Source organism: Oenanthe melanoleuca, chromosome 3 (assembly GCF_029582105.1).
Source record: "Oenanthe melanoleuca isolate GR-GAL-2019-014 chromosome 3, OMel1.0, whole genome shotgun sequence".
Lineage (NCBI taxonomy): Eukaryota > Metazoa > Chordata > Aves > Passeriformes > Muscicapidae > Oenanthe > Oenanthe melanoleuca.
The window spans coordinates 9,010,274-9,034,344 of NC_079336.1; the positions used below are offsets into that span (position 1 = coordinate 9,010,274).

At 36.9% G+C, this 24,071-nt stretch overlaps 1 protein-coding gene across 13 annotated transcripts in view; it reads left to right on the forward strand.

Annotated features, from left to right (window-relative positions):
• PUM2 (pumilio RNA binding family member 2) overlaps positions 1–24,071 on the forward strand; it is a 67,790-nt gene that overhangs the window by 34,694 nt on the left and 9,025 nt on the right. For 8 of the 13 annotated variants that reach the window (XM_056486883.1, XM_056486885.1, XM_056486887.1 and 5 more), the window contains exons 9-15: positions 1,143–1,282; positions 2,954–3,092; positions 9,928–10,071; positions 11,096–11,377; positions 16,115–16,351; positions 22,508–22,775; positions 23,319–23,448. In XM_056486883.1, coding sequence (XP_056342858.1) covers positions 1,143–1,282; positions 2,954–3,092; positions 9,928–10,071; positions 11,096–11,377; positions 16,115–16,351; positions 22,508–22,775; positions 23,319–23,448 — 1,340 coding nt within the window. The remainder of the gene's footprint in view (positions 1–1,142; positions 1,283–2,953; positions 3,093–9,927; positions 10,072–11,095; positions 11,378–16,114; positions 16,352–22,507; positions 22,776–23,318; positions 23,449–24,071) is intronic. The other 5 variants (XM_056486892.1, XM_056486893.1, XM_056486894.1 and 2 more) reach the window with 1 other exon arrangement.

Here is a 24,071-nt window from a genome sequence, read left to right on the forward strand (position 1 = left end):
CTGAACACTGGAAAATGTCTGTCTTGATAATTCCACCAGATGAAAAAAGAAAAAAGGGAAATTGGTCCTGTTTATTCTCTGCAAACGTAGTTCTAGGAAGCAGTGATTTGTATGAAAATGAGTACTGCCATTTTGAAAATCTTTACTGAAAGAGAAAGGATTTTAGTTTGTTATACATGGGTTCCAGGTTTCTCTTGGAAATTCCACTAGATTTTCATATACAAAAATTAGGCCTTTTTTCTGTTCTAAAAGTGTTTAGCCTTAATAGGATACATCTGACATTGACAGTATGTACTATTTTCAAAAGATCACACAGCTAGCCTTTCCTCGTATGTTTTTACTCAGTGTATTAATTTTCTAATTCCAGCTTTTCTCATTCCCAGTGGACATGAGAGTAAAGATGTTCTCCAGCATGCTAAAAGGCCCAGACAACAGAGAAACCCAGGAAAATCTCTTAAAAAGTTACTAGATATCACTCTGAAACAACATGACTGAGTATTCAAGTCCCAGCTAGTGCTCAGACTTGAGCATAGCATTTTAAAAAAACCAATTACATTGTTTCCATATGGTGTTTCACAAAGAAGGCAGTAGAAAAAGCTAAAAGACATGTATACGTAATGGTTTATATGTACAATGCCATGATACAGAGAGATAACTCTTCCACTCTATTGATAAAGAACCTGCAGAAGAATAAAGTGTGCCCTTTTTGAAGAGCATCGTGTATATGCAGGGGTGGCACAGGCAGTAGTTGTGTTTATAAGCAAGGGCATCACACAGAAAGGAGGAATCACAGATGATCAAAGTCTCAGTACATCACTACCAGGAGGATAAATTTTGTTCATTTTGTGATATTCTGAAATGATATTCTCTTCCAAACATGAAAACTGATTTTGAATGTTCTTTGGCATACGGACTTTGAGTCTCAAAAGGGTATTAATTTTTTTTCATAGAAAAGATATGACTTGGTGTGAATTTTTTATTTAACCCATTTGTATTCATGTGTCATTTTAGCTAATATGGGAATTCTTTCTTTTTGATACCGATTTCTCTTCTGAAACTGAGAAGATGGATCAATGGGGGATGCTACAAACAGTATTTTAAGCAGCTGCACTAGATGGAATAATCCTGCTTTCTGATTTCAGGTCCTGCTGTGGTTCCACCTCAGTATTATGGTGTTCCGTGGGGGGTGTATCCAGCCAATTTATTCCAGCAGCAAGCTGCAGCAGCAAATACCACGGCTAATCAGCAAGCAGCTTCCCAGGCACAGCAGGGACAGCAACCGGTATGTTCAGCATGGAAAGCAGAGGTGCATTACCTTAACATTCCAGAGTATAAGGGTCAGCAGCTAGAAATTTTTACATAATTCAGATGGTGCGTTTTATTGTATAATAAATGAATGTTAAAAACTCTCGATTTCCTTACTGATTGTCACTGTCTTACACCATGATAAAGTCATTTTGCAGTCTTGTTTCCTAAGACAACAAGCATGAAAAAATGGTTCCTTTCTTCAGGTTGCTGTCCTATTATATGTGTAGGTAATGCTTCCTTTGTAGTAAATTATTGTAAAGTTTAATCTTGAAAACTGATATAAGGGGATGAAAAGATGCACTCTGGCAATTTTAGGAGGATATTGTTTCTCTTGAGCTTGAGAAAAAATTGATCTATGTTTTCATAAACTAGCTGGAAGATTGAATGTTGCACATTTTTCTGTCCCTTCAAAAAGTAGGGGAAAAAGTAGGGAGATAAAGATGTTACCAGTATTTTTGTTGCTTCACAGGAAGGAAGGAATGCCCAGCTTATTTTTGTGTGACATTATTGTATTACACCGTCACAATGTGCCATATGGTGTTTTTGCCTTGGTGAAACAAGTTTTACAAGAACTTGTTGAAAATCCCGTTTAAGTACTTTTTTTAAAAATGCTAATTTTCTATTATTACTATGGATACGTTTTTAAAGTACTTTATGAGCTTTCAGTATAAATGAATGGCAATTTTGACAAAGGAAAACCCCAAATTTTACAATAACTTTATACTTGAATGTGTGCATTTCAAAATTTTTACCAGCAATATGGTTAATTTCAATGCCACTCTTAGAAATGTAATATGAGAAGTCTAAGTTACCATGTAATTCCAGGGGTTTCATCACTGTTTTTGTATTCAGGTGGATATTTCTTTCTGCTGATTGTTTTTTTCGGTGACCTGCATTGGTAACTGAATGTGTATTGTCTCTGCAGTGTCTTTTTGTTTTCTCTATAAAATTAATATCGATTTATTCAAATAACATATACAGTTCTTTGTGGGAATATATTGAGTTGTATTATCTCCCTTACTTCGGATTTGAAAAAGTGGATTTTAACCAAGAGAAATAGAGTAGTTGCAAGAATTTAGATTGCTTTTCAATGAGATTCCCAGAGATTCGCTGTCAGAACGTAATAAAACACGCCTGCGTTGCATGGTGATGGAGTGTTATGTGAATGTTTAAAATTCAGTGCATTATTTACAGCGCTGTTGGCAGTGGAGTGTTAATTATTTAGACAAGTTACTACAAGTGCTGAAATACTCAGATTTACATCATTCAATTGCCTGGAAGTAATGTAAACAAGTGTGTTTATCAACACATTTGAAGGTCAGGTGTTCAGTTAATAAATAATGTAGATCATAAAATGTATCACTTACACTTATTTTATACTCGTTACCATTGATGGAACATACCTCAGCCCTGCTGTCCAGAGTATGGCAGACATTTTATGGTCATGTTTGTCAGCAAAATGGTATCTACCTTTTATTCTTTGTATGTGTGTATTCTTGAAACCAGCAAGGTGCAGTATTCCCAAAATGAAAATCAGGGCTGAGAGGCATCAAGTACTTAAAGCAACTATTCTAGACCTTTGTTAGCACATAATAGGTTGGCTTCCTTACCTTTTAAGGAAGGGATGTTGTGTCGGCCTTTCCAGGTCCTGCGAGCTGGAGCAACTCAGCGCCCGCTCACTCCCAACCAGGGGCAGCAAGGGCAGCAGGCGGAGTCACTTGCAGCAGCTGCAGCAGCAAATCCAGCTTTGGCTTTTGGTCAGGGTCTTGCTACAGGCATGCCAGGTATGTATGTTATCAGTGGATTAAGAGACTCACTGAAAGTAACGATATTGGTGTTGTTAGGTAACAGATTAACAAAGTCCTGTTACGTTTATGATAAGCTGCTTAGAATTGAGGTTTTTGTAGTTTTATGTTATTCAGTTGGTTTAAAATACTGACACAGTATTTTTAGAGCACAAGAAACTCCTCTAGAATTTATTGTTTGGAGCATTTTCTCTGTATTTGCTGTTACAAATGCATGGAAAAAGTATTATCATAGATTTTTGCAAGATAATTTCATATATCTTGAAGCAATTGCATGCTGTCTTAAAAAGTCGTGTTCTCCAGTTCCTCTGTAACAGAGGGTATTAAGTTTTGCTAGAATATTTTTTATTTGGGACATAATATCTAAAACTCAGAATCCAAAAGTAAGAAATTTAAAGTAAAATTACTGCTTGAGTGTATCTGAAGATAACAGAATGCTCGGAAGCACTCCGAAGGTTGGAGCCTCAGATTCTTTCAGTGTGCATGGCTCCTGACTTCGTGAGGAATGGTTCATGTGATGGGGAGTGGTTAGCTTGAAGTTCAACATCACTTCTAAGTGTTTGGTACAGTTACCTGAGCAAGAGCTATTTCAGTGTACTTGGCCATTCTTTAGTATGGAAGTTAAGGTTTTTACCTTAGTAAGTAGTTAGATGATGTTGATGCATTCCTCTGACCTGTACAAGTCCTCTCCTTGGTCAACACCACTGTGAGATGCCCTGCAGAGTGGAGCCAGACTTGTTTGCTGCATGTTCTGGGGCTGCACTGTGCACTTGGCCTCCCATGAGCACATTTTAGATTCTAGCTGCAGAGCCGACTAGCCATTGTGTTTTTCTTGTCTGTTTTCTTTTATAACTGCAATTTCTATTTCTTCTCATGCAGCAGTTATCTCCAGCTTTTAATATCTTTCTCCTAAAATGAGGAATCAGCAAAGTGCTGTCCTGGCACCTGCCAAGTGGTGCTTCTGCACCTCACCAAAGCAGTGGATAAGGCCTACAAACAATGAGGCATGTGAGAGATGTTATAAGCATCTTTGCATAAGCCTCAAAGGCTTAGCTAAACTTTTTTTTGAGAGGGGCTGTGATGTATGTTTGTTTATAGTTAAGTATTAGTTCTTACTTTGGATCTGGAGTAGTAGCTGTCGTAAGACTATCTCTTAAAACCCATAGACCTCCCCCCTCTCTCCCCCCTTCTCCAAGTGGATGATTGAAAGTAATGTTCAGTGGTCAAATACATAACCTCAGTAGTGCAAGAGCCTGTCCTTTGAAGAAGGTACTTGAGGTTTTTTTTTTTTTCCTCTTCCACAAGCCCCGAAAGGTTTTCTGTGAGGGCAGGAGCCTTTTAATTCAGTTTCCATTGTAGGTTCTTGGTTTATCCCATATGATGCTGCAAGTCTGGATGGCCAGAGAATAACTTTATTCTTGTGAATATATTTCAGACTATTCTGTAATAGGAATTGTGTGCAACTGACTTCAGCCTTACCAACCATACTATTAAAGGGAATAGGGCTCAAAATCTAAAGAAAGACACTTATTTTTTCAGTCATCATCAGATGGGTTTGTAGTAAATCATAGGGGATGCTAGTGATTCCTCTTTTTAGAATAATAAGAAGAATTTAGGATGAGGACATGAATGCATGCCTTTATATGTGGGAATCTTGTTACTGGTTTTGGTGTCTTTATTTGAGAGCGATACTTGGGCTCCGTTTATAGCAAGCAAAGAGAAATAGGAACTTGATTTGTTCAATTTACTCTGGATTTGTCCGCCTCTATTTTAGTTTCCTGATTTAGGATAAAGTGAGTTTGGCTTCAGAGATGCCTTTTCTATTACCTTACTATAAAATTGAGTCAAGATGTGTAAATAATATCTAGATGCCAAAATGTGATTCAGTGAATCCCAGACAGCTACCACTGAGCAACACATGTAATGTAATAAAAAAGATTAAGAAGTGTGGAATTCATGTTTCAATGGGCTAAGATGTTTTTCAAGACAAAGTGAAGGTCCAAATTGAGTTTCAAGCTTTTAAGTACTCTTTACAGTATTTGTAGTTTGGCTTCACTGCAAGCTAGCAAGTGAGAAGATACTGTTCAGCTTGTCCATGTTGCTGTCCTGAAGTTATTTGAGCTGCTTTCTCCTTGTCACAGCCTTCATGTTAGATGAAATTCATGTTATCCAGGTTACTTTTCACATAATGTTGATGTTAAGCCTCCTTTCAAAAAATCATAGAATGATAGAATGGTTTGGGTTGGAAAGGGCCTTACAGATCATCTCGTTCTAACCCCTTGCTGTGGACAGGGAGCTTTCCACTAGACCAGGATTCTCAGAGCCCATCCACTCTGGTCTTGAATTCTTCCAGGAGTGAGGTGGCAGCAGCCTCTCTGGGCAACCTGTTCCAGTGCCTCACCACCCTCATAATAAAGAATTTGTTCTAATATCCAGTGCAAAGCTACACTCTTTCAGTTGGAAGCCAGTTCCTCTTGTTCTATCACTTCATGTTCTTGTAAAACATCTCCAGCCTTCCTGTAGGCCCCTCTGGGTACTGGAAGGCTGATAAAAGGGTAAAGTTTGGGTTCTTATTTAAAACCACTAAATGTGAAATGCATTTTGCATCATATTTATGCAATTCCATTTTAAATTCTTCCTATCCTAATTGAGCAAGTCATTTAATAACAAAGATTCTTAAAAAACAGAGTGTTTCTGCCTGAGTCTATGTGCAAGAGAGTGTCAGAGGGTATTCCCAGTTTCACTGGACAATCAGTATATATTCTGATTATGAATAAAACCATTACTCATGACAGGCAACTTCTGGGCTTGGCTTAATCATCCAAAGTTGGGAGTCTGCTTGAGACTTCAGTGATCTAGGTGATTGTGCTCAACAGAGATCTCCCTTGTGCAGTTGCTGTAAAGAGACTGCAGAGCTTCTCAGCTTACCCTAAAATAGATGTTTATAGCAGCAGGTCAACCAGATCCCTCCAGAGGCTCCACTGACTGCACTGACTAGGTGAGATAAAACTTAGCCTTGTGGAGCTCACACAGTAAAGCTGTCATGGTGCATCTGGCTTGCAGGGGGACATGTAATGTGAATAGTCTGGAAAAAAACACCCATGTGTAAACCATTAAAATTAACCATTTCTATCCATTGGCATAGCATTTTTTGGTTTTATTACCTGGAGGAATTTGAAGTGTGACATTGCAATGGGTAGTATGAAATAGAAGTCAACTTTCATTATGGCAGATATACAGTATAGGCAAAGTTAGAGTGGTTATAGAAAGTATAAATGGGTTACTGGCTGGATAGTAAGTTCTGAATTTGATTTGTGAGAGAACGTGCTGAGATAAGGCTGAGCATGTCTTCATCACAACAAGCAAAAGGTTATAGGGGTTCAGGTTTTGGAAAAAGATGGGGAGGGGTGAGAGGATGGCATTTTTAAAAGGGGCAGATAATTGAGTTGGCAGTAAGGAGTGTCACATCTGTTAAATTGTGTAGAGAGAAGTGGCAAACTGGCATATGTCTGGATGAGGGAAGTTGCCTTACTGGATGGCTGGCTAAGTGCAATAATAAGGATGAGCTGCATAAGCCAAGAGAACAGATTTCATTTCCTCTTGTTCTTTAGGTATATTCAAGATTTGTGTGATAAGAATCAGAAAGTTTTTCAGAGTCTGTGGTTTTTGGAGACCTTTAGAAATCACTTCAGCAAAACACCATATTGGTAAACTAGATTGTTTACTTTCACATTCCCTGCTGATACCGAGACAGTAAGTGTAGATAGAGCAATTGAACTTTAAAATAAAAGGTGTGATTAGGAACTGGTTAGGAAACAGTATGTTTTAGTTTTCTGACTGTATGGGAACACCACAGTGAACTTGAATGTGAAGGCAGTGAAATGAGCTTTGATAATTGTTATTTTTGAGGGGAAATTGCACAGCCACAGTGACGATGATGTGATGGAAGGTAATAAAAACTGAAAAAGGAAGAGGGGATTAGAGAGGAGATCTTCAAGTCCCCACCTTCTCTCTAATAAGAGAGGTGGTGGGGGTAGTTTCTAAATTTGTGCTCACCTTTCAGGAATGAGGCATAATTTGTGAAATAGTGGAAAGGAGAAGATCTAAGTTTTGCTGTGAGAGCTGTTCTTCAGTTATTTAATCTGATCCTAGATGGTCTCCCTGAAATTTTATTTTTTATATGAAAGCAAAAAATTTTATACCTTTGAGGCTGTTGATGCACTAAGCAAGGTTTTAGCAATTTCACAAATACTTTGTTGTAGTAGATTTAAGTAGAAAGCTGAGGCCTGTTTTGGTTCAGAATGTATTTCAGAAATTGGAAACAGGGATGAACCCATCAATTCTCATGCATAGCTTGAACCTTCTGTGACAGTATCTGGGTGCTATTGACTTAGCTTATTACTTATTTTAAATGTACTGTCTATGGGTGTATCACAGGTTTGTATAATGTCAGGGAAGTATCAAGAGGGCCATCTTGTAATGTAAAGAGCAAGGGCAAGTTGCTTCCTTTTTTTCATTTAGCAGTCATACCAATAAATTATTATAGAAAATCTAATATTAATGTATTAAGCTGTACTAGTATTAATTTCAGTAAGTTTAATTTATGAAAGTGTAAGTTATCCCTCTGCCTCCCTCAAAGTATTTGCATTGGAAAATAGGTTTGTTTACACTGTGAGTCTTAAGTCGTATAAAAAGTTGTATATTAGTTTTAGATGAGCAGAAGGGTGTAAACATAAAATCAGTGGGGGTTTTATGCAGTTATAATTTAACAGTTACAGCATTTTCCATGAGTTTATGCATTTGAAGAGGGTAGGTGGGCAGAGTAAATACTGATAAGCATTAGCCAATTCTGACTTCTGAAAAAGTGGTTTTATATGATATAGCAGGATCAAACAGCAGAACCAACATGGTATTATCAGTTGAACCTGCTATGAGTAAAAGTAGAAAGTAGGTACTAGTAATTAACATTGCTAATGTGTACAGGAACATGTGTTACTATAATGAGCTTTCCTACTGTATCACTAACCTAATATTTTGTTTTATCTACAGAACTACAATAGAACAGTCAACAGTTTGTCACCTTTCCCTGCTTTGGGAATGTAGCAACCTTTCTTAGTGGTGAAGGGGTAGAGCAGAGCACATTTTTGTACGTGGAAGAGGCAGTGGCACCTCTAGCAAAGATTTTCTGACCAGTTCAAGTGTAAGAACTTGTTTTGATTGGTTTTTTAGCGAAATTTTCAGACAAATTATGCGGAGGACAACTAACTGTCTTCTTGTGCTGTTGGTGGGAAAGAGAAGGTAGATGGGCCTGGAATGCAAAGTGAATAGTGAGCAGTGAGAACAAACAGGTTTAAAATCACAGCAGTGATGATTTTTCATAAGTATAATGGACGTGAATGCCTCCAGAACTCTGAATTGAACCTAAAGATCTGGATTTTCATTGCTTCTGTCCTGTTCAGTTGTACCTGGGTCTCCTTTGTATCTTTGTATTTTCCTAGCGTGTGAGAATTTGGACCTGTGAATCCAGCTTCTCTGCAGAGCACTGTAACCACCAGGCCAGAAGGCAGATGATGTTTCCAGCTCTTTTTTTGGAATGTATCTAGGCAGAAGAGATTGTACAGAGATGTTTTAGAAATAGAGGGGGAGAAAATATGACTTGGAAGGCTGGTAATAGTGGTACTTACCTTAAATCAGAGGTCCAGTTATGTTCCAAGTCCATATGTATTTCAGAGAGAACTCTGCTAGACCTAGTTCTGAACATACAAGGCAACTGATGGGAGCAACTGATTTAAAATAGAATGCAAAATCTTTGTTCTTACATGTACAAAACTACATGTGTGACTTTTGCAATCTTGTCTTTTTTCTTAATAGTGTTAGTATATATTTGAACATAGGAGGAATGTTGAAATTCCATTTGGTTTTGTTTTATTGCTTCATAAGAATAGTCAACCTAGCAATTAGAAATAATATTTTAAATATCAGCACCCTTTCTTAGATCATCATATCTTGTCTTCCATTCTTTAGGGATTCTTATTCCAATTTATCTACTTCACTACAAAGTGTCAAGAGCTTTAGAATTAATTCTCTTGTTCTAAATAAAGGGTTTTTTTGCTCGGCTTTCTTTTGTCTCTTTTGCTTTGCTTCATTCATATATTGTATCCTGTATTCCTTCCTACTGCTTGCTTTTCTCCTTTTTCAACTCCTCCTCCTTTTCTTCATCAATTCAACTATTAACTATAACTATCAACTGAATGAAGTGTTGTGCTTGTATTACAGTCTTTTTTATTCCTGTGAAAGTGACTGGTCCAAGGTATTCCTGCACACACAGCATTCCTTTGCTAATGTGTTTTTTGCTGATAGACTTTTAAGTGTGGCTAGGTAATGTGTGGAGTTGCCAGACCTGCATTTAGCTCAGCCCTTTAACAGTGCGTGTCTCAATAGCTTCTCCATGTACAAAGGAGTACAAGAGAAAAGTATTTCAAACTGCTGAAAGAAATTGATTTTATAATGATCCAAGTACTGCCAGTTGTGTTGTATCTGTACCTTCTCACTATGGTGACAATAAGTTCAACTTTAGAGAATTAATTTTAGAAGTTATTTTAGTTGTAAAAAATTACCTGAAGCATTTTTAAATGTGATTTTGTCCCAGTATTTTATGATGTTTACTGCTTTTTCTTTGATGTCCAGTTGGTGTTCAAAGACTGTGGCAGAAGTGCTGGTTTGTAGTTTGTGGTTAGAATATTTCAAGGGGAGAGGAAATGCTGACTGTATGAGACTCTCTGTACCACTAATCCTTGTCTCCTGTGTTGTGTAGGTTACCAGGTGCTGGCTCCCACTGCCTATTATGATCAGACTGGTGCCTTAGTAGTAGGCCCTGGAGCAAGAACTGGCCTTGGTGCACCAGTCAGATTGGTGGCCTCAACTCCTGTTCTAATCAGTTCTGCAGCAGCACAAGCAGGTAAATATTTAATCCTGCACAGAGGTTTCTTTCACTTCTCTGCTGAATCTTAACAGTGAGGTTGATTAGTATTTGACATCATTGTTTTCTATGCATCTGTGAAGTTTTCTAATTGTGAAGGATGTACTGTGTATGCTTGCTTTCTTATTGTGTCTCCTCCTGTTCTCTGAGACTGTTCTTTCTCACAGATGGGGTTTTCCATTTTTAATTGGAATTTATAGTCCTCTTCCCATACATACACAGGCATGTTTCTGCAAATGTTATTTGTCAGATAGGAACATTTTCTCCTTCCTCTCCCCATGCATTGTAACATGCACTTCTCATCAGTCCCCTAAATGGTGTCCTCTAGGAAGCATCATTTCATTGCTTCGGCCTGGCAGAAGATGGACTGCTCTGGAGCCTTGCTATGCTTTTCTCATGAAACTTATTTCCTGAAAAATGTGGCAAGGAGAATGCTATGTAAAGAATGGAAAGCAAAAGAGGAGAGTTAGTTATATCAAAAGTCTCTGTTTCTTTCTTTTTTACCAGTTGTCAGATCTCGTATTACTTTACTGAATCATTTATTGCATTTGTTGAATTAAAATCCAGAATATTAACCCTGGATTAATTAACTTAATCTGTTCAGAAAATTAGATTTTAAGTTAATCTATCAGCTTCTTTCTCTATGCAGAGCTCACTTCTGACAGTAGCTGAAGATGTATTTGAATGACTCTTAGCTGCAATTCTGCTACTTCAACTTTGGATATAAAAAGTTCAGTAAACAGTAATGTCTTATATGTTTACACTGAAAAGACCCTCAATTACATTAACAGTTCTGCAGCCTCGATTAGCCTAAAACATATACTCTCTTCACCTTTTTTCCTTGAGTAATTGTGTAATACTATTAAGTCTCTTAGTCCTTGAATATGTGAATTTCTGCTTGTTTTAAGAGGGCTTCAAAAAAATAGAATTTAGTTCTGAATAATCCATTTTCAGTCAGAAATGTTTGAGAGAGTAATTATGATTGAAAACATGTGTTTTACAGCTGCAGCTGCTTCAGCTGGAGGAACAGCAAACAATCTCGCGGGAGCCACGAACGGTCTATTTCGGCCACTTGGTGCCCAGCCACAACAACAGCAACAGCAAACAAATAGTAGCCTACAATCCAATTCATTTTATGGCAGTAACTCTTTGACCAATAACTCCCAGAGCAGTTCCCTTTTTTCACATGGTCCTGGCCAACCAGGAAGCACATCTCTTGGCTTTGGAAGTAGCAGCTCTTTAGGAGCAGCTATCGGCTCTGCACTTGGTGGATTTGGCTCATCAGGTAGGTTGTTAATGTAGTGAGGACATTCTGTGAGACTTTTGTGCTAAGCAAAAAAATGTATCTGTGTCAGACATCATATATATACATACATTTCTAAAAAGAATGCAAAAATAGGTTTTTCAAGTTTTAAAACAAATTATAGGTGAATAAAAAAATATTTAAAATTCACTTTTTTAAATTCACTTGGGTTTCTGTATGCAAGATGCATTTTTTAACAATATCCTGTAGTCATAGGTATCTCCAAAGATCCATACTGATCACTCTACTCTGCCCCAGAAGTTAGTGTTTTTTTGGTAAGCTGCTATTGTTTTCAAGGAAGTCCTCATTCTGTGGTTAAAGTAAAAATTGATGATAGTGAAGATATGCATTTTTATAATTATCATATCAGAAAAAATCCTAAATTTTTTCTAACTAATTAAACAGCCTATGATTTTGTAAATTTGATCTAATATTGAAATGCTTGTTTCCATAACATTTTTAAAGGATTTATAAAACAAAAATACTTAGTACCCATGAATAGTCCTTGTTAACTCTAGCAGGTTTAATCTTAGATATAGTTAAGCCTAAGCAGTTCTGTGCACAACTGGGGCCTTTAATTATTTCAACAGATAGTCTTAAATATTACCAACCTGTTTGTATTTAAAAAAAGAGAAAAAATCATTTTGTTATGTTTCTGCTCTAAAGCAGATATTTCATATTCACACTTTTTAAACATGCAAGGTAGGTTTTCTTATATTTCAGATTCAGTTTTAGTAAGGCAAGAGGAGACATTTTTTTAAGAATATTTCCATTTGCTATTAATCTCAAAGTTTACAGGACTGAATTGCTTTCTTATTACTAATATTATTTTAATGAAATCAGGGGATCATGTTTAATCTTGGGTATCTTGCAGATGAGTAGAAATTGGGGGACTTAGATGCTCTAACAGTTTTCCTTTCAAAATTAAGGAAATTAACGCTAAAGAAAGTAATTTTTAAAAATCATTTTACAATGGCTTAATATATGGGGGAGAAAAAAACAGAAGGAAAAGCACACCCTTCAGTGTTAAGGCATGGTAGCTCTTACTTGCTAACTAAGTGTGAGTAGTGGCATCAAATATACTGCATACCTACACAGAGTTTTTCCCAGTGTTGTTTTTCATAAAATAATCAGAAAAATTATTTACTTTAACAGAACTTTCGCTAGGAAGTCCAAAATCAGGTTTTTACACTGATCCTGTCCAGTATTTGATTTTTAAGAGGAGACTCAAAACATCCATGTTAAAATAAAAGAAAAATAAAATGGAGGCAGCTCAGTAGCTCGTTTCCTTAATGCCACAGCAAGTAAATTTTAGTTACAAAATGGTGCTATCCAAGTGTATATTATGTAATATAACTTGCCCTAAGCTCTTTGTAGGGTTTCAGTGAATCCTTAGCAGGTGTGTTTCACTCTAGATACAGTTTCATTAGAGTGGTAGGTAGTGATAATAAATATATATGTTTAATGCAGTGCAGCTATTTAAGGTCTCTAGATAGAATAGATTTAAGTCATAAAAGTTTTTATCCTGCATTATCTGAAGAACCTCCGTAGAACACAAATTTTAGTTGTGTATCTATTTAAGAAAATCAGCATAGCTTTTTCTGGCACAGGAGGTTAAGCCTTTTTTTTTTTTTTTAGCAAAGGTCCGTTCCAGTGCTTTGTCCAAAGCCCTCAGCACAGAGAGCACATGCTGAAATCTTGCAGCAGTATCCAGGGTGATTTAATTAGCTTGTTAGTTTGCACAGGGTAGCAGGAGCCCTATGCTTTTGCAGTTTCAGAAGTGCTGATGAAAGGTGCTATCTAAACCTGAAATATTTTTTAGTAGTATTGTTAGAATAAAAGTATATTGGAAGTGCCCTTCTGCCAAGTATAAACTGTTCTTGCCCAAATAGCCACTTAAAAAATGCTTCCTGGTTATTTATTTATTTTTTAGAGTCGTGACCTGTATGTATATATGAATTGAATTACACAGATGAGCCCTTAAACAAGTGATATTCATGCATATTGAGGCAAATTGAAAACAAGTTTGATTTTTTTCATGTGTCAAGGTTTCAACTTCTTTATAATTCCCATCAGTGTGTTGAAAAATGTTGAATTTCAGTTAAAATATAGCCATGAACACTGATAGATGGCAAAATACATTTTGCCCTTATGCTTTCAGTTTTTGCAGGGGGCAAAAATAGCTGCAAAAAATGCAAAGGTGAGCGTGTTCTAGCTTGAATGACTGAACAAAGTAACAAATGAAAGTAGCAAACATACCATATAAATGACTATGTACTTACAGTCTTTGTTCTTTTATAATAAAGTTATTCATACTCAATTTTAAAAGTTTATGTACATGATGATAGGTTACTGCAGCTTAACTGGTAGCCAAGAATTAGATCAACTACGGCAGCTTTCCAGATGCTGCCTTCTGGCTTGTAACAACTGTAAAAGAATTGGATTAACTTAGAGAGGGGGGAAGAGAAGTAAACTAATGCAAATTATCTTCTGGGGTTTGAGAGCTTTGCTTGTGTGTGTGAAAATGCAGCTCAGCTGGTCTGTGGTAACTTGTTAAGCTGCAGTAATTTAGCTGAGTAAGAAACCCTGAAAGATGGAAAAATAACAATCCATCATGTAGCATTGTATTAACATTTACATGGTTCACTGAGCCAGAGCCTGTGGAGCTGGTCTCAAAGCTTGAGATTTCTTTCAACTGTTGCCTTAATTTGCTCTTCTGGTTTCTTATTCTCAATCTCCTTGCCTAGTTAGTTCAGTATCTTTTCCTTCTGGTTTCTCCTCTAGTATGTCTTCCTTCCCAGTTTCAAGGCAACGTTTATCTCCTGTTTCCCTCCCCCTCCTAAGTATGTTTCTGTTTCTACTTGTACTGTGTGATGTTCTTATCATCAGCTTACTATTCCAGTCTTTTTGCCCCACAGTCACATACACCTTCTACAGCCTACCTTTTCTTCAGATCTGCTTTCTTCTCATTCTCAGTCCCACTGAAAGTGCTTGCCAGTTTTTCTTGCAGTCTCTTTGTTGGCTCCTTTGTCTTGCCTTTCTCTCTTCCTCCTTCTGGTTTCCTTTTTTCTCTTTCCCCCCGTCCCTAGTCTACTTTGTGTGTTTGGCTTTTGTCTCCCCTGCACTTGAAATAGAAAACTTCCTTTCTACATTGCCTCATGGGCCTTTCCAACACAAGGTGGAAGCTTGGACAGCAGTTTCAAAGTCTGTTTTTGACATGGCACACTGCAGTTCAATTGCAGGCAGAGCCTTAATCGGCCATCTCAGACGTGCTGTGTATGGTCAGGAGTTTAAGTTTTCAGCTGTGAGTCTGTAGCAGATCTGTGCTGACCTTGGATGAACTGTGATTTTACAAAGATTTTTAGTTCAGTCTAAAAATGCTGGCATATTTGGTCTGAGTACATGAAAGCACCAACCTCTCAAAGAGGTAGCTAGATTATTTTGGTAAGGATAAAGCACCTTTCTTTGCCAGTATTTCTGAAGTGGCAGTGTTTATACAGAAATTCTATTAAAAGTTTTGTCCAAGCAAGTTCCTGCCATGAAAAATACTAGCCAAGTTGTTAATGTTATGAGAAAACAAATCAGTGTCTTAAAATGGGAAGTTTCAGGCGATCTTTATATTGTGCCATGCTGCCAGCTTTAATAGGAAGGTACTTGAAAAGGATAAAGATTATGGAAGTAAAAATTCTTACCTTTTAAAGTTGAAGTAGTCAATAGTAGTAATCAATTTTCCAAATTCAGTTTAAGAAAGATATTTGTTATTAAAATACCCATAATCTTGGTTTGGTTCATTAGTATAATACTGTTCAGTGTTTAAAACAGGCATTTTAGTTTAATACTTCACTAGTATGCAGCAGATACTAGAATTTAACATTTCTAAAAACTTTTTATTGTTCTCCTAATTTGTCCTAGACTGCTCATCGCCCTGCTCAACGATGCGGTGCAGGATAACCAGTCCTTCACTAATACACTGTTATCCAAAGCCTCTAGTCTAATTTGACATGTAGAAATACTAGCAAGTATTTACACTGATAGCAGCAAAAAGTGCGCTTTTAATTTCTCACCTAATTTTCCTATCTCTGCTGTGCTTCTCATCTTCTTTCTTGACCTATTCTCTCTTTATAATATCTTTTCAAAACACTTCTTTGAGAGCCATAATTCTCATAGGGAATTTAAAGTAGTCATTTTTTTTTCCTACAGGTGATGGGTTCACAAATGAGGAAGTTCAGAAACAGCTGAACAGCAATATAAATTATTTTGTGAACCCTTAAACAACAACTAATTTCCTCTAGACTTTTTCCTGAAATGAGTGTCACTGTCTGACTAATACTCTATGGTGGGGAAAAAAAATCAAATAATTTAGTGGCAATATTTTTACAATCATTTCTTCTATAAAGTGACAGTGTAATCTAATCTTATAAATTCCATATTTGTCCCAAAGCCTGAAGTCAGGCATTTGAAACGGAGTACTGCAATGTTACTGTGAGAAGTCTAGTGTGAAATGTTGAAAGACATGGATGTTGGTGAAATTACTTGCCAGTGGTATGTTTATACCCACTTAGATTTACTTAAAAGCATGTGTGGTTATCACAGTAATTGTCTTTGTCATAACGATTGCTGTAATTATTGTGATCGCATCTGTTGTTGCCCAGCTGTAGTTGGGGATAGGTTTTATTCAGTTGACACTGTGTAATTAGGGTCTTTTTATTTCTTCTTCAGTTGGCAGTTCTTCAAGTAGTAGTGCCACAAGGAGAGATTCTCTATCTACTAGCTCTGACTTGTACAAAAGATCTAGTAGCAGCCTAGCACCCATAGGGCAGCCATTTTACAATAGTCTGGGATTTTCCTCCTCTCCAAGTCCAATAGGCATGCCTCTGCCAAGCCAAACGCCAGGACATTCACTTACGCCACCGCCATCACTTTCATCACATGGATCCTCATCCAGTTTGCATTTAGGTAAAAAAAACAAAAACAAAAAACCAAAAAAACACTTTTTGTTTGTATGTGTGTATGTATTTCTATGTGTAAAATATATGTTGCATAAGAGATGTCACATTACCTTTGCTGTTAAACAGTTTTGTAATGAAGAGGGGCCATTCCTGAAAGGTGAAGAGCACATTCAGATGCTCATTGATTTGACAGTGGAGGGCACCCAGCTTTTGGCAGTATTGGGCCAACTACTGATTTTTCTTCCCTTGCAGAAGCCCAATAGAGAGCCCAGTAAGAATTATTGGTCCTTTTTCTATTATGTTTCCACAGTATGACAAGCAAAGATGCATTATTTTTGTTTCTCTTCCACTGTGTTACCACTTTAAGGACATTTTAGATTATGTGTTTAATAGTGAAGTGACTTTCATTCATGTCCCTTGCCATAATAAAGTAGAAAAGTGAGCAGTGCTCTCTCTCAATGTAAAATGTATTGAAAGGTGATTTTTAAATCAGTCAACCTCATGGCCCAGATGCTTTGCCAGGAAGACAATAGTATATCAACAGGCTGATGGAAGGAGACAAAAGAAAAGTATTTGTCAAAGAAGTAGCAAAGGCACTGTTAGTGGTGGCTCTCTGTTACCCTATGTCTTTTTTAAGGAATGCTGAAAATAATTTCTCAAATGTGTTTTTGGCCAATAAGATTACACGGGAGCTCAACCTTTCTTAAAAAATAAAATAAAAGATCTAAAGAAACCCCACCACAGTATACAGTATATTTAGAAGATAATGCCTCTGACCTGAGGTTACCTAATACAGTTTTTCTTTTCTGCTGCAAATATTCGCAGTCATTTAATTTGGATCCTAAAATCATACAGTGAAACTGGATGTAATTCAAGATTGAATTGCCAGCTGCTCCAGTTCCATGCTTGAAATAGGCAGCATAATCACCTGTATTTCTTAGTGCAGGAAAAAAAAAATTAAAACATGAAAATAAATTTTTAAATGCCTACCAGAATACATTTCTAGTGAGCAATGTGTGAACGATTTGTATAACAAGGTTAAATAAGTAAAATATATTACATTTGCAGTACAGTATCCCCGTCAAGGTTAAGTGCTGAATACCCAAAATAAAACTGGGCAAGGGGATGTTTCAGCACGTTTTATTTTTTTTTACTTACCTTTTTTCCTTTTTCAGGTCTACAAAGTGCACCTTTGGGCTGAGACCAAGCATGGAAAGTTTCAGCCCAAATGGAGGCTTTTGAGAAAGTTCTGAACATCTGACAATGGGGTTATCATGGAAATCTTTTTCTTTCTTTCTTTTCAAAGTACTCTCACCATAGTTTTCATATTGCTGAAAACTATACTTAAACCAAATTTTGGAAGGCATTATCTAAAATTTAAAACATTCAAAGTTTTGTTTGTTTCACACTTGATAAATGTTAAAATACTTTTTTTTTCAGTTCTGAGAAAATAGGCTGTGGTCAGTATAGAGGATTGCCTCTATCCGCAGAAATTGCTAAATACTGACTTTGACCCATTTTGAACTGTTTGGCAGTGTGAACTAAGCCTAATAGCTCAATCATGTACTAGATCAGTGTGTAGCTGCCAGAATATTCAGTTGTACTCTGAAAATTGACACAACCCTGTTGGCTTCCATGTGTCCTCTTCATCCTCCAAGTGAAGTGGACCTTGAATACTGATAAACTTTTTGATATATTACAAAATCAGCTTGAAATTTGGAAATGGAGGTATTTTGGATATTTGCTTTCACAAAAAAATGCAGAAAAATGCAGTAATTTTTTTTCAGCCTTTCTACCCTGTGCCATATTTTTGCACAGTGCATTCTAAGTGTACCATCTCAGAGTTTGACTTTCTGCAGTTAATCGTCTGTCTTGTTATATTTATTCTGGTGTGTTCATCAACTGCTCTTGGAAGCATGTTTTGTTCTCACATACAAAAAATAAAAATAAAAAAAAAAATCAAAGCTTTCTCACCAAGTGAGAAGTTATAACTGAAAGAAAACAGGGAGTGTATTTTAAGAAGGTTATGATTGTCATGTAGTCACTTTTCAGAGTAGAACAACATTGTAAGTTCATGTCTGCATGCAGTTTCCATTGGTACTCTGATAATGCCTGTCAAATGCAGCTCTCCCTCCACCTTCCAAACTTGTCCTGCCTGCTTGTATCAACAGGTTCAGCTAAGTTTAACTCTTGTTTTAAAATGGGCATCAAACTCGGTTGCTCCTGTTCAACCACCAGAATCTAGAGCACAACACTGGGAAAGGGTGCATGGTTTTATAACCCCTTTGTCAGAAACTGCTGCAATTTGTAGCTTAAAAGAACAACTTCCCTTTTACAAGAAATTTGTGATATTTTACTGTTTTTTATCTCTTCTCACCAACTTTTATCCAACATCCTAAAATAGGAATGTGCTAATGACTTTGTGCTAGTGTCAGTCTTCCTGTATTTGAAGGGATTTGTCAGTTGTCTGTAACTGCTTCTTGACTGTAATCAGTTGGAGCAGTAAGGTCATGAATTTGAACTACCCTTTCACTCCCAAGTACAAGGAGCTGCAAGAGGAAGTGTTTTTTCATTGTCATTAAAAAATCCATTTAGATTGGTAGTTCTTACCCCATTTGATGGTACATTGCAGCATTTTAAGAGTAGAGTTTTGGTGTAGAGTAGGATTTCTAAAATCTGGGCTTTTGGAGGTAATTATTTCCTGTGCGTTACAAGCCAAGTTTGTTAGCTGTTGGGATTGATGTTTCACCTTCAGAGATGGTCATTCTGGGTAAGAGTAAAGGCCCCTTGGCAAGGCAGTATGGGGAGCTTCACATTGCCTCAGCTGTGTCCTCCTCTGTAGGGCTGCAGTAAAACAAGTCATAATAAACACATGCATTGATTCCTAACATATACAGAGATATGTGTAATTCTATCTTCCATATAAAGAGGAAGCATTTAGCTTAGGATGAGATGAAGCTACTTTTTTACAGATGAACAAATACTTCATAAAATTAAGTTTAAAGCATTTATATACATATATGTGTGTTACTAGAAAATACTGCTGACACATGTAAATATGTAACTCTTCAGTAGATATGCTTACTGTCTTTATTAGAAATAATTGAAAAAATACTTTGATAAATACTAACAGACTAATGCTGTCAAAATAAATGTGCCTGGATCTAGTTTTTAATGTTTTTTCATGTTTTCCTTAACATTAAATATGTTAAGGAGTCAATAATTTAACATGCTTTGTGTTCTTGAAACTTAGGCTCTGATTTAGATGATCTATAGCCCCTTTATATCTCTCTAGCTTTTCCTCCCTATGGATTAGCCACAAGGGTTTAGGTTCAATTAAACTGTAAAACAATTTAATATTTCTCAGTGATTTGGAGATATTTGTTTTATGAGATCAGAAGTGATAGCTAACTGATTACCTGAAGAATGAAGAACACTTCATTCACCAAGAGTTTGGAATTGTGTGGCTATACTGTTGTCTAATAAGTATTTTAATTTTTCAGTGCTTTATTCAGTGGGGTATGTTCCCCAAATAACTTACAATACATAGGCTGTTACTTTCCTAGTTTGGTGAAGAAAATAGGCCATTGTACTCACAATTATATCTACATGTAACAATAGGACAATATGCCTTTATTTTGGGAGTTCTACTGTTTTTTATATCTGCAGAGTTGCCACTGAGCCATAACATAGTTGTAATTAAAGATAATGTGAAAATAAGAGCTAATTACTAATTAAATTACTTTTTTTTATAGTAGTGTCCAGTGTTTTACAAGGTTCTGAGTACCACAGGTTCTTTCTTAATACAGCCTGCCTGTATTATTGTCCTGCTTAATGTGATTGTCTGAAATAGACTCACAGGGTAGACAGGAACCTCAGTTGCAGCATAGTTATCTTACAAGTCTTAAAAAGTGATGGTTCCCAAATTAGACTGAAAAAAGACTTAATAATTCTGAGCAGGAAACGTATATTACACATATATAGCATATTTGTTAAAAGCTACCAAGTTTCTTAATTTCTGTTGTAGTTGCTGGATGAATTGCATTTAATTTATAGAGATGAAGGCTCAGTTAAAAAAAAAAAAAGCTTAAACAATTCCTGATTCACATGTGCAATTCTATGACTCTGTGTGTTGACTGTGAGCATATGATCAAAAGTGCCCTATTAGTTTCTGGCAGAGAATTGAGCATGTGATCAGTGGAGTAATAGAAATGTTGCAACAGGAAAGTAGCCTGTAATTTCCTTTCAGATGGGCTCTGGTGCCCTCTCGTGATACTAAATAGTGTTACTGCACAGCATGTACAGGGAAGCCAGGATTGCACCATTGTATTTACATAGTCCAGGTGAGAAATACCATCATTTCAGCTGCATAACTTTTTTTGTTCTTCAGAAGTCTATTCCTAGAGGAGAAATTATGGCAGAGCATAGTTCTGCACACTGCTTCACCTGCAGAATGTTGGGGTTTTTTTCTCTTTTGTTTTTTAGTACCATAGTGTTTGTCAATGGAAACTAAAAATGATAGTTACAAAACTTTGATTTTCCTGGCTGTAGGGAATTAAGAGGCTTTTATTTAAAAGAAAGCCCAGTGTTATTTAGAAGGTATTGTGGGGCATAAAGTAGACTAATTCTAAAATAAATACTAATTATTTCTATTTTAGGGCATAATAGTATACAGTGCAATAAATGTGATGCTTGGTGTGTCTTGCAGAGCACTAACATCTCGGATTCTGGTACTAGAATTTGACCTTTTGAGAAAGATAACTTTGCCATTAATACACTGCCAGTCCACTGTAACACTGTTGCCTGGCCTTATAAATACTTGGAACTAAAAAGGCTTGGCTGGGGCACAGTCAGCTGGGTTTTTTTTGGTTTTTTTTTGCTTTTTTTTATCTCCCCCCACCCCCTCCCCAATCATTTTAAATTAAATTTGTAATAGAGCACCATTCAAACAGCACATACTGCAATTTGTTTTAAATTCGAATGTAGATATTTATTCTGTTGACTTTGAAAGGGCTTTAATTACAATGTCACTTCCTAGACAGGGAGACAAAATGCGTTCTTTTTCCAAGTCATAGTCGATATTTTTAGGGAGTGCTTAGTTTTTTCTTTCCTTAGTTTGGTTTTAGTGGTAGAATTGAAGTTTCTATGTGGGAATTGTCTTTGAGTATTTCTACTTGTAGTATAGTAAGAGTACCCCTCTAAAAATCATACAGCAGTTTGGAAATATGCTTTCGATGCTTTTTATGATAATTGCTGCCTATTGTAAAGTGGAGGGGAGAGGCTTGCTGGAGGAGTTCAGAGTGACATGGACTGATCAGAGAGCAAGGTGTGAGGAGAAGTGCACAGGACTGTAGAGTGACAAGAGCTGTAGGTGGAATCACTAGCAAACAGGAGTATGACCTAGACACAGGAAGGCAGTTTGGTTCTTAGAAAGTAAGGAAGGATGAAGTTAGAATGATGAGTGTTTGTGCAGCAAGGATAGGACTTCATGTTTCTAAAAGGAGCTTCAGTTTGATAACTCTGTGGTTGATTGGTAATTAAATAGAGCATTCTTAGTTACCTGGTTTGAGATTTGAATATTTAGTGCTGAGGAGAGGAGAGGTACCAGATTGAAAGCTTGGGATGCTGAAGTCATCAAGTAACCTGCAGGACAGGTACAGCTCGACAAGAGGCACTACATGTGCCTCCCCAAAAAGGCCCTTAACATGCTGTAAGCTGGAAAGGTATCTCAGTAGGGACTGAAGGGTAGTTCAGATTTCATGGTCTATTTTGACACAATTGGCTAACTTCAAGGCTACTAACAAGGGTATGAGCCAGTATGACTCATGAAGTGGAAATCTTCCCACTAAGCTTAAGGCCCACCCAGTTCTAAAGTATTTGTAAGACTGAGTGGGTGCTCACTTTACCTTGATATATTCTTCTAATGACATTTTTTTTCCTGGTGCCCTTCAGATAAAGTAAAAATTAGGAGGAGAATGGTTTTATTTTATTGCAAGATAAAGCTATCTAACTCCTCCAGCCACAATGAGGTAAATAAAAATAACAAGACAACACTGTTGTTTTCTTTGGCTCCAGGGTGTATCCGTAGTTTTAGTTTCACTTGCTGTTTTTGCTGTTGCTTATTTTCCTCCCGGCTGTTACTGACAGAGCTGCTTCCTTGTAGGAGGACTGACAAATGGTAGTGGTCGCTATATTTCTGCAGCCCCCGGCGCCGAGGCCAAGTATCGCAGCGCGGCGAGCACCTCCAGCCTCTTTAGCTCCAGCAGTCAGCTCTTCCCTCCCTCGCGCCTCCGCTACAGCCGCTCGGACATCATGCCCTCTGGACGCAGCCGCCTCCTGGAGGACTTCAGAAACAACCGTTTCCCTAACCTGCAGCTAAGGGACCTTGTTGGACATATTGTTGAATTTTCCCAAGACCAGCATGGTTCTAGGTAATTATTATAGGAGTAGTTAATAATATTTTACTGCTTTGATACTGTCTTATTAACATCAAACTTTTGAATGAGGTGCTTGTCATCTTAATTCAAAGCATCTTCATTGGAGCACACGCTCTTAGGCTGATCTTCTCTAAGAAATTTTATTGTAAAAGTATTAATTTAGCTGCCTGTAGAAATTCTTAGTGTAGAAATAGCTCATAACTAGACTTGTAAACTCTAGTATAAAGATATCAAAAAGGCGTTGATTAAGAAAACAAAATATGGCATCTGGAATGTAAAACTATTTTTTATCAGTACTTCATCAGGTACCTAGTTACTGTTATTCTTTTCATCTTTAATGCTTTTCAAATGAAAGTTTTTCAAGTCTTTATTTTACTAAAATGTATCCTTTTATATGCAAAGGCACTACTTTCATTTTAATAAATTTTATAAATGTTGACTGCTTTCTTTAGAGTGTTGAGGTGTCTCATTGAAACAGTGTTTGAGAGGTTTTCCTTTTATTAATGCAAAACATAATGTACCTTTTCTTGCACTTAGATTTATACAGCAAAAGCTGGAGCGAGCTACTCCAGCTGAGCGCCAGATGGTATTTAATGAGATCCTGCAAGCAGCCTATCAATTGATGACTGATGTGTTTGGAAACTATGTAATACAGAAGTTCTTTGAGGTAAGCATAGCACTAAGTGTATGGCTGGACATGCAAATGAAGTGCTGTAAGTGTGGTTAAATTTAACTGGTCTTTTCCTTAACACCATAGCAGAATTCTACATGGCTTCCACAGAACCCAAGTGTGTAACTCAGATGTTTTCTGTTCTGTATCCAGTCTTTTTTGCCATAATGGACACCTTACACTGGTGGTGCATGTGTTGGTGAATACTAGTGAATGCACAGTCTGCACTCTGAGGCTTCACAAACCGCTGAGCATAACTTAGACTTTCAGTGGATGAAAGGGAACATAAATATTTGAAAGATGCTTTTTATTGGTTACTGCATCATGGTACAGAATGGGTTTGGAAAATGCCCTTGTGCTCAAATAGCTGTGTGGACTTCATCCAGTGCTGTGTATGAGGAAACTCCTATGAAATGTATTGAGGCAGAAGAATTTGGAGTAAGGGGTATCTATCATAAGATACTTCCATTACTACAACAACTATTACTTAAAATAGATTTGTTTTCTCTTAAAAACTATGTAGTTAATAAGAAAAGAGAAAAGGCTTTATCAAAGAATTACAAGAATTGGCTGCAGAGAGAAGAAAAAATACCTGTGTCCTGGGAAAAGTTATGTGTAGG